This window comes from Helianthus annuus, chromosome 4, assembly GCF_002127325.2.
Source record: "Helianthus annuus cultivar XRQ/B chromosome 4, HanXRQr2.0-SUNRISE, whole genome shotgun sequence".
Lineage (NCBI taxonomy): Eukaryota > Viridiplantae > Streptophyta > Magnoliopsida > Asterales > Asteraceae > Helianthus > Helianthus annuus.
In genome coordinates, this window is record NC_035436.2 from 145,872,544 (window position 1) to 145,885,789 (window position 13,246).

The 13,246-nt window shown below is 43.7% G+C and overlaps 2 protein-coding genes and 1 non-coding gene across 3 annotated transcripts; all 3 read right to left on the bottom strand.

Annotated features, from left to right (window-relative positions):
- Positions 1 to 468: 468 nt before the first annotated feature.
- LOC110933617 lies at positions 469 to 1,161 on the bottom strand. Its single transcript, XM_022176831.1, has one exon. It carries the CDS (start codon positions 1,159 to 1,161, stop codon positions 469 to 471), a length of 693 nt encoding a protein of 230 aa, XP_022032523.1.
- A 707-nt stretch (positions 1,162 to 1,868) lies between these two features.
- On the bottom strand, positions 1,869 to 5,288 carry LOC110933616. The gene is made up of 4 exons (XM_035989421.1): positions 4,701 to 5,288; positions 3,057 to 4,658; positions 2,527 to 2,685; positions 1,869 to 2,477 (listed from the first exon to the last, which is right to left on the bottom strand). The coding sequence occupies exons 1-4, from the start codon at positions 5,286 to 5,288 to the stop codon at positions 1,869 to 1,871; spliced, it is 2,958 nt and encodes a 985-aa protein (XP_035845314.1).
- A 7,128-nt stretch (positions 5,289 to 12,416) lies between these two features.
- LOC118491769 lies at positions 12,417 to 12,522 on the bottom strand. The gene has a single exon (XR_004892214.1). It is a non-coding gene; the product is annotated as a small nucleolar RNA R71 (small nucleolar RNA).
- Between the last annotated feature and the right edge of the window lie 724 nt (positions 12,523 to 13,246).

The following is a 13,246-nucleotide window of genomic DNA, read 5'->3' on the forward strand; positions in this document are numbered from 1 at the left end:
GATTTAACCCTGGTCGTGACACACAAGGTGCACACAGCCCGCGTAAGTTATAAGGGCAAGTTGAGGCGGGCCGCGAGCGCCTATATTTTCAAAAAGTTTTTTAAGCCCAAACGGGCCGCGTTAGAGTAAACAAATAGGTCACGCGGGCCGTTTGGACAGCAGATATCAGCAACATGCTTGACAGCAGTAACAGTTAGCAGCAGAATTGATTTTTTTATTAATCCCAAAATTACCCCCCGCACTTATTTTAGTGTTTTCAATGTAAAACTTACCTGGGATGCTGCTCGTTGGTCGACTTCGGCCATGTGAAGGATTATGTACCTGCAAAATACTTGACGACGCACAATAGACGCAACAAACTACGAAAATCATGAAAAACGATGCAAAGATACGAAAACTCTAACTAACGACGCGACACAAACAACGACTCAATGTACAAACTATACACTTGAGTTTTCACTCAAGAAACTACGCGGTGGTGCTAGGCGGGTCCGAAAGAGGAACGGTTTCCTCTTCGGCGGTGTCGATGGGACCCCCTAAGTAGTGCTTCAACCTATGTCCATTCACTTTCCACGCATTCGAATTCTTTTCATCAAACAACTCCACAGTGCCGTACGGGAAAACCTCCTTCACGACATACGGCCCGGACCATCTCGACTTCAACTTTCCGGCAATCAACTTCAGTCTCGAATTAAACAAAAGCACTTGATCGCCTACTTTAAACTCCTTCAACTTCCGCAACCTTCTATCATGCAAAGTTTTCGACTTTTCCTTGATACTCCACGAACGATCATACGCGGCGTCACAAAGCGCCTCCAACTCAGGAATTTGGAAAAATCGTTTCCTAGCGGCCTCTGTCAAATCTAAATTCACCGTTTTGAGTGCCCAAAGAGCCCGATGCTCTAACTCGACCGGTAAATGGCACGCTTTCCCATAAACGATCATAAATGGCGTAGTTCCTAATGGCGTCTTAAAGGCGGTGCGGAATGCCCATAACGCATCGTCCAACTTGTCGGACCAATCCTTTCGACTCTTACCTACCGTTTTCTCTAAAATCCTCTTCATACCTCGATTCGCGTTCTCCACTTGACCGCTCGTTTGCGGATGGTACGCGGTAGACAAGCGGTGCGTAACTCCATACCTCTCCAACGCCTTCTCCATAATGGTATTGCAAAAGTGCGTACCGCGATCACTAATGATTGCCTTCGGGGTACCAAATCGCGTGAATAACTTCTTCAAAAATCTCACCACCACTCGTGAATCATTCGTAGGCAAAGCTTAAGCTTCCACCCACTTCGAAACATAGTCAATCGCAACGAGGATGTACCGATTTCCACTCGAAGATGGAAACGGTCCCATGAAATCAATGCCCCAAACGTCGAAGACTTCCAATACTTGAATAGGATTCTGGGGCATCTCATCCTTGGATGAGATGATGCCGGTCCGTTGGCAACGATCACATTTTCTCACAAACTCGGCCGCATCATCTACTACGGTCGGCCAAAAGAATCCGCAATCATACACCTTCTGCGCAGTCACATGCGCACCGTGATGTCCTCCTGTCAAACCCTCATGAACATGCCGAATAATGTCCCAACCATCCTCTCTACTCACACACCTCCTCAAAACTCGATCACCTCCTATCCTGAAAAGGTAAGGCTCGTCCAAAATATACTTCCGCGCATCATTCAAAAGCTTTCTCCTTTGTTGGCAATGCATACCCTCCATCACAAATCCTCCGGCTAAATAATTGGCTATATCGCCAAACCACGGTAAATCCACGGCCCCTGCCGTAACAGCATCAATAGACTTGTGAGGGAATTAGTCCCCTATCGCCTCCTCACGAATCTCCTCTCTCTTCGGATCCTCTAAGCGGGACAAGTGGTCTGCCGCCACATTCTCTGCCCCTTTTTATCCTTAATTTCAATATCGAACTCGGAAAGAAGCAGAATCCATCGTATAAGGTGCGGTTTCGCGTCCTTCTTCTGAAACAAATAACGCAGAGCGGAATGGTCGGTAAACACAACGGTTTTCGAAAGAACAAGGTACGAACGGAACTTGTCGAACGCAAAGACAACTGCCAACAACTCCTTCTCCGTGGTGGTGTAATTTTCCTGGGCATCATTCAAAGTTTTACTCGTGTAGTAAATCGGGTGAAAATGATTCTCCCGTCTCTGCCCTAACACCGCACCAACTGCGTAATCGCTCACATCGCACATAAGCTCGAATGGTAAGCTCCAGTCAGGTGACACGAGAATCAGTGCAGTCACCAACTTCTCCTTCAGAAACTCAAACGCCTTGAGGCAATCCTCGTCAAAGACAAAAGGAATGTCCTTCTCCAACAATCGCGTCATGGGGCTTGTAATTTTAGAAAAATCCTTGATAAAGCGCCTATAAAATCCCACATGACCGAGAAAACTACGAACCGACTTGACACTAGTGGGCGGAGGGGCTGGCTGATCGTACCTATCTTCGCCCTATCAACCTCAATACCAGCTCTCAAAATCTTGTGCCCTAGCACAATACCTCAGTCACCATGAAGTGACCCTTCTCCCAATTCAACATCAGCTTCGTCTCCACACATCTCTTCAACATTTTCTCCAAATTCATCAAGCACTGATCGAAAGAACTACCGTACACTGAAAAGTCGTCCATAAATACCTCCATCGAACTCTCGACCATGTCCTGAAAGATCGCGATCATACAACGCTGAAATGTAGCAGGAGCATTACATAAGCCAAACGGCATGCGTCGGTACGCGTATGTGCCATATGGACATGTAAAAGTGGTTTTCTCCTGATCCTCTGGTGCAATAGAAATCTGGAAATAACCCGAAAACCCGTCGAGAAAGCAATAGAACTGCTGACCCGCGAGACGCTCAAGCATTTGATCAATGAATGGGAGCGGAAAATGATCCTTACGAGTGGCGTCATTTAACTTTCGATAGTCAATGCACACACGCCAACCCGCAACAGTACGAGACGGAATAAGCTCATTCTTCGCATTCAGAACAACTGTCATCCCCCTTTCTTCGGGACGACCTGCGTAGGACTCACCCAAGCTGAATCGGAAATCGGGTAAATCAAACCAGAGTCTAACAACTTCATCACTTCCTTCCTAACGACATCCTGCATATTCGGATTCAAACGACGCTGCGGCTGCACTACAGGCTTGTAAACATCCTCCATCAGAATGCGATGCGTGCAAAAAGTAGGGCTGATGCCCTTGATATCAGATAGCCTCCAGGCAATCGCATCACTGTGCTCTCTCAGCACCTCAATCAACCTCACTTTCTCCTCCTCTGTCAATTTCGAAGATATGATGACAGGCATATTTGGATTCTTTCCTAGAAATGCGTACTCAAGATGTGATGGAAGAACCTTAAGTTCTAAAGGCGGTGGAATCTCTACAGGAGTACTCTCATCTCTAATCGCGTCGAGCTCCAACGGCTCAGGAACACACAACTCATCATCCTCATCTAACTGCTCCTCCTCAACTTCTTCAACCTTCTCCTCATCATGCTCGTCAACAACTCCCTCGCCTACTAAATCAGCTCCACTGATGTACTCGAAACACGTGTCGACACAAGATATGAAAGAATTTAGAAAGTAAACAGAATGACACGGCCCGATATCATCATCTCGACCTCCTGGATGCTGCATCGCTCTATCAATCTCGAATGTGACAATCTCGTCACCCGCTCGAAGAGAAATGTTACCGTTAAAGACGTCGATGATCGCCTTGGCGGTTCTAAGGAATGGACGGCCCAGAATAATAGGAACTCTCTCATCAGCCTCCATATCGAGCACAACGAAATCCACTGGAAACACGAACTTATCCACTTTAACCAACAAATTCTCCACTATCCCACGAGGATACTTGACTGATCGGTCAGCCAAAGACAACGACATACGCGTGCGTGTCAACTCTCCTAAACCAAGCCGCTCGTCCAACGAAAACGGCATCAGATTGATGCTGGCCCCTAAATCGGCTAGAGCGTGAGCGGGGGTAACGTCTCCCCCAAAGAAACATGTAATCGTGAAAGTACCAGGATCGGTTAATTTCTCTGGCAACTTATTCAAGACTACCGCGGAACAACCTCCTGTCAATGGAATATTCGAAAGCTCACCAATCCTCTCCTTGCGCTTCAAAAGATCTTTGAGAAATTTAGCATACTTAGGCATAGATTGAATCGCCTCGATAAACGGAAGATTGATTTTCAACTGCGTGAACATCTCAAGGAATTTCCCGTATTCCTGAGCATACTTCTGCTGCTTAGCGCGGGCGGGAAACGGAAGGCGAGAATAATCAATCACTGGTGATGGCCGAACCTTCGTCGGCTGCTTCTCCACTTTCTTCTCTACTGGTGACTCCTCGGCGTGTGCGGTACTTGCCGGGTCTAGCCTCATGTGCACCTTTCCTGGAGCCTCCATCTCGATCTCCTCATCGACTTCATCCTCTTCCTCTTCCTCAACTCTCTCTCTCACAACCTCTCCCAAACTCTTCCCACTGCGGGTCGTAATAGCCTTCGCTGAATGATTCGCGGGATTCGTGAAAGTGTTTCCCGAAAACTGACCCGGCGGATGCTCCTGCAACTGCTTAGCAAGTCCACCTACTGTTCTCTGAAGATCGAGAAGAGTGGACTGCTTACTCTTGAGCTGAAGTTCGTGGCTTTTATTAATCTACTCCTGATTTTTAACGAAATCAGTGAGAGACTTCTGTGTCGCCTGATTTTGTGACATCATCTGGGCGAACATCTCCTCCACCCTACTCATACTACCCTCAGGAGCCTTTCCACTACCTTGACTCTCCTGAGTCGATCCCCCACTCGTAAACTGCCCACTCGAACCTGATCCACTAAACTGCCCACCCTGACCTGAACCAGAACTCGTGTAAATACCAGGCCCTCGACTCCGATACTGACCAGATGGAAAACCAGGAGGATTTCCAGATGAACGATAACCACTCGTATTACCACTACCGCGCCAGTTAGAGTTATAATTATGGAACGGATTCGTGGGACCCATATACTGACCGGATATGTACTCGACCTCCTCGAGCGTAAGCGTAGGACACTCAATAGTATCATGACCTCCTCTGCAAACCTCGCACCTATCAACTTTCTTCTTTATCTCACTCAACTCCTGCCTCATCTCTTGCCTCAACTCTTCCCTAACTCTCTCGACCATAGCAGCTACCGATGAATCCAAGCCAACTTGGTTTACCCCTTGATCGGCCGAGGTGGTACGCACAGGAATGGAAGTCCTGTTGGTAGTGCTGTAATCCATATCAGAGTGGGCAAAGCTCTCAAACAGGTCATTGCATTCAGTCACCGTCTTCTTTCCCATAAGCTGACCTCTACTGAAGTATCGAAGCGAGCTCTAATCTCAGGAGTAAGACCATTGTAGAATTTCTCGACTAACGCCCAATCGGATAGACCATGCTGAGAACAACGAGATATCAGGGTCTGAAAACGCTCCCAAGCTAAGTGGTACGGCTCATCATGCTCCATACGAAATGAGTGGATCTGGTCATGAAGGCGAGATGCCTTGGCAGGCGGAAAGTATTTGGCTAAGAATGCATCGCGAAGTCCTGCCCAAGTAGTGAAGGTGCCAGCTGGCTGAGAATCGAACCAGACGGCTGCGCGTCCAGCGAGTGAGAACGGGAAAACCTGAAGATACCTAGCATCAAGATTGACACCCTCAATGGAGAAGGTGCTGCAGAGGCGAGTGATGCGATTTATATGAGCGGGGGCATCCTCGTCGTCACGACCATGAAACTAGCAAGAATTTGTGATGGCGGTCATAATGTAGGAAGGAATCTGCCAGGAACGATCATTTGGGATGTCTGGAAGGGTGATGGGTGAATTCCCACCGGCGAAGCCGGTGGTCGCCTGATCGTAGACTGTCCTACGAGCCATTTGAGCTACGGGCGGCGGACTAGGTGGACGGGTGGGTGGCAGAGAATTGTGGGGTGAAGACTTTGGGGTAAAATCGAACGCTGGGGTGAAATGTGAAGACGAAGTAGAGATGGAAGCACTTACCTCGGACGCAGAAGACGAGAAGGATGACTTGAGTGTAAACGGAAGCGGCGGCGGTCCTTGCGAGCACGTATGGGGCATCCACTGCAAAAACCGAGAACAAACAAGTAAGAAGACTCTACTAAACGACTCGACTAACTATAAAAGACACTAGACTACTTAGACTCCTATGACTCAAACAAAATAAACAACTAGCACGTAATATGTCAAGCAAGTCCAAACAAAGTAATCAACGCAATCGCCAAAGAGTCCCCGACAACGGCACCAAAAACTTGATGTGCCGAAAATGGTTTAACAAAAACAACTAAAATTAACCCTAATTTAGACACTCTAAGCTTTAAATTTATAAACTAAGACTCGATCTAAACCCTAAACCACACAACCGGCAAGTGTACCGATCAATGTAGTAAAGCTAAAGCAAGTCCGAGTATCGAACCCACGAGACTCTAAAGATTACACTAAGACTCTATAAAGACTAAGACTGACACGACTCAAACTATTTGTTTATTGATGAGGGGGGGGGGTTTCTAAAAATCCTAAGAATGCAAATAATGAATACTAGATTAGCTAAATAACTAACACGAACTCGAACGAAGACTTTGACCAGAGATGATGAAGACTACCTAGCCTAGACGCAAGCTAAACTCAGAATGGATTTCTATTTGATGATTTTGTGGTGTGGAACCAGGATCTTTAGATACTAAACCTATTAAGATACCACTAAGCCCCTCAAACACTCTCAAGGCGATTCTTGTGGCACTACCTAGGCTGTTACGCTTACCGGTTTTCTAGATTTCCTCACAGTCCTCTAGTTTCTTGAAAGTGCCTATATAAGACGCTCTACCTCACAGCGCGAACGTCTAAAGCAACTACGGGTTTTAATCTTGGTTTAATAGACAATGGAATGTTAAGGACTTATAACTAAACCGAGACCTATTAATACCCTCGAGCCTCACAGCGACGAGATTAGCAGAACACTTGATTTTATTAAATTACCGAATATTATTTCTAAGGTTACTTACGCGTTTTCACCCTAAAGGATTAATGATCTATTACGTGATATAGACACTCACCTAAATCAAGAACCCTAGCACAACCCTATTATGTGATAAAGACCATCACCAAGGATTATACGAAGCAATAATCAATAATAAAATAGTCACAAGCACGCAAACGCACCAAGTAAATTCCCAAAGCTTTTACAATGCAAGAAAAATCCACAACCACGCCAAAAATCAAATAAAAATCCGAACCTTGCTATACTATTATCATTAGCCTAGGTAGTTTATGAAGTTTAGCTGGAAAACATGGTCAAGAACATAATCAAAATCATTATATATTCTGAATTCATTGTGCAACAAGGTTTAAACAAACAAAAACGAAGGAACAAGGATGATAAAACCCGAATATTCACTCCCGAATGCTCCAAGATGTTACCCAAATGATTCCACGCCTCCAAGATGCTTCAAGATGCTTCAACAGCCTTCAATGGTGCCAAAGAACTCCAAAATTCGTATATCCTTACGGCTGTTGATGATGATGTTGTTAAATAAACAAGAAACCCTACTAGCCGTTAGCTGTTTCAAGTCGGTTGCACGTTTTAACTTCTCTCGCGGCCCGCGTAATATATAAGGGCAAGCTTACACGGCCCGTTTCATGGCTGCTGTTTTAAAACAACTAGCTTAAGTTCTAGCGGCCCGCATAAATAGTTCTCATAAGCTGACGCGGCCCGCCCGGATATCCAAATCCTGAAATTTTCTTTTAAGTTGACGCGGGGCGCGTAAATGTTCATGTAAGTTCACGCGGCCCGCCTGGAAGCTCCAGAATTGAATTTTCGCTTCGTTTTTGCTCCCGAGTCCTCGATTTCCGTTCCAGCCTTTCGCCTTTTCAGATTTTAACTCGTTTTTGCTCCTTTTGGCTGTAAAGACCTGGAAAACACAAAATATCAAAAGTATATACATTCTACGCTAAAAACGGACAAAAACAACTATCTAATGACTAAAACCGGACGCGAATAAAGATGTATTTTACAATACATCAGTCGCGTGACGCGACCTGGTCAAATTTCGGCTATAAAAGGGACGTGAACCTGCATTCAGAATCTGCTCACAACTTTTAATTTCTTACTTTCTCTCTTGCTTGCTTCTGTACTGCTCAGTTATTATATCCGATACCCCAAAACCCTAAACTCAGCTACGTATTCGGTGTTTTAACCCTGATTACTGGTACGATACCTTGTCCAATCGATCTGAAAGCCATCAACGGATGTCAAAGTGTTGCCTGAATAAGGCTATACTTGGTTAACTATGTTGGGGTTTTGATCTTGTGATTTATCATTAAAGTTTGAATTGGGTTAATGCACTAATATGTGTTGCATTGTGTTTTTATTAGGAACCCACGCTTAACACCAGGAGGCTACAGTAATAAACCCTAAATCTACAATGTGAGTCATTCTTCTTTTTCTCACAAGATTGTGAGTCATTCTCTTTTTATCAAACGCTTTCAAACCCTAAAATGATTTTTAGTTATACTTACAATGATTAAGTCTTTGTATTCTGAAATTACTACCGGTATGCGGGGTTTTGTATACACTACTAGTCCAGCGTTACTATTGGACAAAGAGTTAGCCAATAGTAATATGACCACAGTCACTGGAACTGCCACTGTGATAAATACTGAATTGAGTAATTAATAGATATAAACAAATGTAAAAACTCTTAATGCTGTAAATTATAACAATGTATCTTTTTATACAAATGAATGAACTCACCAGTATTTTTCGCTGATAAAATATTTTTGAACGCGTTTCAGGTAATGAAAGTAAAAGAAGCATGCTTTGAGGCACTGAAGGCTTAAATAAAGCGGCTATGATTACCAAGAAAAGAAATTATATTTTATCAATTAGGGTTTATCCCTACAAAAATGTTTGTTAGTAATATGGGTTTTATCCCAATTGTTTAATATTCAATTTTTGGTGTTTTTTACAAACTCTTAAGTTTTTCTAACTACGATCCTGATGATATTTTTCCGCTGCGAATTTAATAAAACACCGGTACCACTTGAAAGTTCAGGGCTCCCGTCCTAGGTGTGGTTAGGGGTTGTCACATGCACTAATTTTAACGTTATTTTACTAATTTCGTGAAAATAACGTTAAAGTAGGGGACGGTTAATAATGCATCATGTGGTGGCGTTGATAGCCGAAAGACAAGGGGGTACATGCACTAATCGGCCTTTGTCCCGATTGTCGAGTGTTATGTGACTTATGTCCAAGGCTTGATGCAAAACCACAATTAAGCCGGGGGTCTCGCTGAAAGCAGTCTCTCTATTCCTACGAAGTAGAGGTAAGACTGTCTACATCTTATCCTCCTCAGACCCTACCTTAGCTTTGCTATTAGTGAGATTTTCTGAGTATGATGAATATAATAAAATTACTGTCATACATGACAACAGACGAAATGAAAAGGAAAACACACACGTATAGCGGAAAAAATAGGAAAAATTACACGTTTTGTCATTTATCTTGATGCCCTTTTTCTGGCGGTGTCCTTTTCAACGAATATTAACAGGTTTTGCCCTTTATAGGGAATTTTGTTACACGTTTTGTCCTTTAAACCTAACCCAGTTAGATTTTTTTGTTAAATCTTGTCATGTGACTTGCACATGAGGGTAATTATTTCCACACCCCAACCGATGACGGAAACAACGGGGCGCGGCACTGACGGGTGGTCTGTAGGACAACCCTTAAAAGGTTTAATACAATGCACATTCTATACTTATTATGGTTAATTTCTTGAACTTGGTAACCACTAGATGATTGCTTGTTGTAGGTGTTAAAGTGCCCAAGATGCGGGTTTTAGGAAGCTTGGATGGATGTGGGAAGATGGCACCATCAAGATGTGAAGAAGTCAAGCATTTGATGAAGAAACAAAAGGAAAACCACATTCAGCACCGTAACCTACGGCTGCTGCCGTAGGTTACGGCTCCAACACTTTCAAAAAGATACCGCCGTAGGACAATACTTGATCGCCGAAAAGAACCACTCGGTACCGTAACCTACGGCGCCAGCCGTAGGCTACGGCGCCTTATGCTGATGCGCTGCTTTGCTGACCGCCGTAAGCTACGGCGGGTGCGTAGCTTACGGCACCGACTTACCCCAAAAAGTAACTTATGCATTTAATGTCTCTTTCAAGATGTTTTTATGGTGTCTTATCATATGATTCGGTTACACCTGTCTTGACACATGAATTTGGGGCATCTTTGGAGACCTTGAGCTTGAAGAACACTTTCTTAATCATTAGTTTATTGTCTTTGATATTGATGAACGATAATATTTTTGTTATGATGTTGATGCGAGCCATGAGTGGCTAAACACTTTGTGATCATCCTGGATTGAAGGTTTGTTTGAGACATTTCATGTTTGTTTTCCTTATTTCTAGAATAACAATCTTTATCTTAATGGTTTGTTTGTTATGGTGTGTGATTGCTTGTTAGTAACTTGTTAATTCTTGCGTTGAACTAATTAGAAACCATACGTTCTTGGTGTCGTTGGCAATCGAGATATCATGGGTATAGTTAGGCTTGGGTAAGGGTTGATTGATCATCGGGTAACAACCTCACGTTCTAGGAATCTGAGTACTTAGTTCCCTTTCATCACTGCAAGTATTCACACATGAGCTATGTCTATGTAGTTCTTTCTAGTGGAATGATAACATGAATGTCAATTGAAACCGGAAATCTAGGATGGTCATTTGTCTCTAATTTGTTTACATCCAAAACTTTTCTCTTGCAATTTAATTAGTTGATTTAGTTTTAAAACCAATCCAATCAAACCAACTCTTGAATTTTACTTTATTTGCAATTAGATTAATTTTAGTCAAGTTAGATAATCTTTTAAATAACACATATTGCACAAACTCCCTGTGTTCGATACCCACTTACCGCCAGCTAATTAGTTGTATTTGGATTAAATTTGATTGTGACCACGACATCACCTCAAATTTTGGCGCCGTTGCCGGGGAGTAGTGCGCAACGTGTGTTATTTTTGTTCTTTTTAAGTTTGTTATTTGTTCTGGTTTACGCTGGGTGTGTTAGTGTGCAGGTATTTACAGGTGCATGTGTACTAGAAGCTCTCACAAGCTATCACCATTGGCGTTTGATCCGGAAATTGAGCGAACATTAAGAGGAAACAGAATTGTGCTAAGGGAAAACAGAATCAGCGGATCACCAACAACACCAATTACACCACTTCCATATATGGATCCACCACCACCACTACCCACTACGGGTGAACCTGTACCACCTTTTATACCAACATCCACCCAACCTTCACCAAATACTACCATGCCTACCAACACTACCGAACCTACTTTACTTCATAATGTTACACCAACTAATACCACACAACCCATTACCACTCAAGAAGAACCAACTATTACGTTTAACCCTTCTACTACAATTCCACCTCTCATCCATTTCTTCCCAAGTGCAAGTTAATCTTATTCAAACTATACCATAGCACCAAACTCAACCATTGTCCATGCTACTTCTACTTTTAGACCATCAAACCAGTTGGGGTTTCAATATTCGACTCTTCCATTTGGGCAATCTTCGGGTATAGGGGGAGATGGATATGATGAGGGATATGAAGATTTTGAGGGTTACGATGAAGACGGTTATGCTTATAGGGGTGGAGGAGATCAAGGAGAGTTTGGTTATGTGCAAGGCCAACCTCAAGGAATGCCAAGTGTTGGTGGAGTGCCACAACAACAACAACTCATACCACAACACATTAGGCCGAGGCCACAAGGGCCACAGGTGCGATGTCCCATACCGTTGCAACAAGCTCGTCCATAGAATGTACAACCACAATTCCAAAGGCCAATTCAACACCCACCGATGCCACAACAACAATTTCAACAACCATTTGCACCACAAGGGCATATACCAAGACCAATGGGTCCTGTTCGTCCAAGAGGTCGGTTTGGTGTACCAAGAAGGCATCTTAGAGAACATGTGAGGGGTATTGAAGCGCATTTTAGGCCGGTGATTACTCATAATGCTTCACTGGTGGTTATTCCTCACAACAACCAAGGAAGAACTTTTGAAGTAAGGACTAATTCATTACAAAGTTTGCCGAAATGTAAGGGTCTAGCAACGAAGGAACCTTACTTCCATTTGGAGGCCTATGACTCAATTTGCAATACTCTTGGGAGTCAAGGTTTTTTGGCCGATGATGTCAAGTTAGTCTTATTTCAATTTTCTTTGGAGGATAAGGCAAAGAAGTGGTTCTACACTTTGCCTTCGGCATCTATTTATACTTGGGCGGAAATGCAACAAATTTTCCTTGACGAATTTTATACCGCCCAAAAGACCAATGATGCTAGGAAGGGGTTGAGGAGTTTTCAACAACAACAAGGCGAAATGTTTCATGAAGCCTTTGAGCGTTTCAACATGATGATTAAGAATTGCCCTCATCATGGAATTGAACTTTGGGAGTTGATGAATGCCTTCCACGAGGGGTTAAGTGCCGAAGATGCTCGTGATTTAATGTCCATTACAAATGTCTTTTGGCACAAATTACGAGAATGACGATTGGGAGTTCTTGGAACAAATGGCAATTACATCAAAGAGGAAAGCTCAAGCATCAAGGAGAGCATGACCGGCCGTTACCCGAACACAAGTGCATGCGGTTGATGATGGTAATGTTCAAACCTCTAATCAAATTTATGATGTTTGTGCTATTTGCAATAAAATAGGTCATGCGGCTGAGAATTGCCAAGGAATGGTGGAAGGGCAATATGAAGAAGTTCATGCGGTACAAGGTCAAGGAGGGGGTGGTAGGAATTACAACATGAATTCTAACACTTACCACCCCGGGTTGAGGAACCACCCAAATTTTCGGTATGGGAACCCTTCGAATCAAGCTAACCCGAACTTTCAAGGTAGCCAAGGTAACTTTGGTTCGTGCCAACCTTATAACAATCAAAGTGGATATCGAGGTGGGAACAACCAAGGGTATCAAAGGCAATATCAAACGGGTCAAGAACAAGGGGGTCTTCAGGTGGAAATGAGATGATGGATATGTTGAAGAGCATGCAAGCGGAGATGCAAAAGAGAAACCAAATGGATGACGCTCGCATACAAAAAGATGAGGCCCGAGACAAAGCAATTCAAACTTTGACCACCCAATTGGGTCAACTTGCAACT

Excerpts from the sequence above, each read along its gene's own strand:
- LOC110933617 (XM_022176831.1), bottom strand. The coding sequence starts at position 1,161 with ATGGAGAAGGCGTTGGAGAGGTATGGAGTTACGCACCGCTTGTCTACC.
- LOC110933616 (XM_035989421.1), bottom strand. The coding sequence starts at position 5,288 with ATGGATTACAGCACTACCAACAGGACTTCCATTCCTGTGCGTACCACC. Across the intron at positions 4,659-4,700 it reads AGAAGTCTCTCACTGATTTC|CTCAAGAGTAAGCAGTCCAC; the intron begins GTTAAAAATCAG and ends CACGAACTTCAG. Across the intron at positions 2,478-2,526 it reads GTCACTTCATGGTGACTGAG|GGCGAAGATAGGTACGATCA; the intron begins GTATTGTGCTAG and ends TGAGGTTGATAG.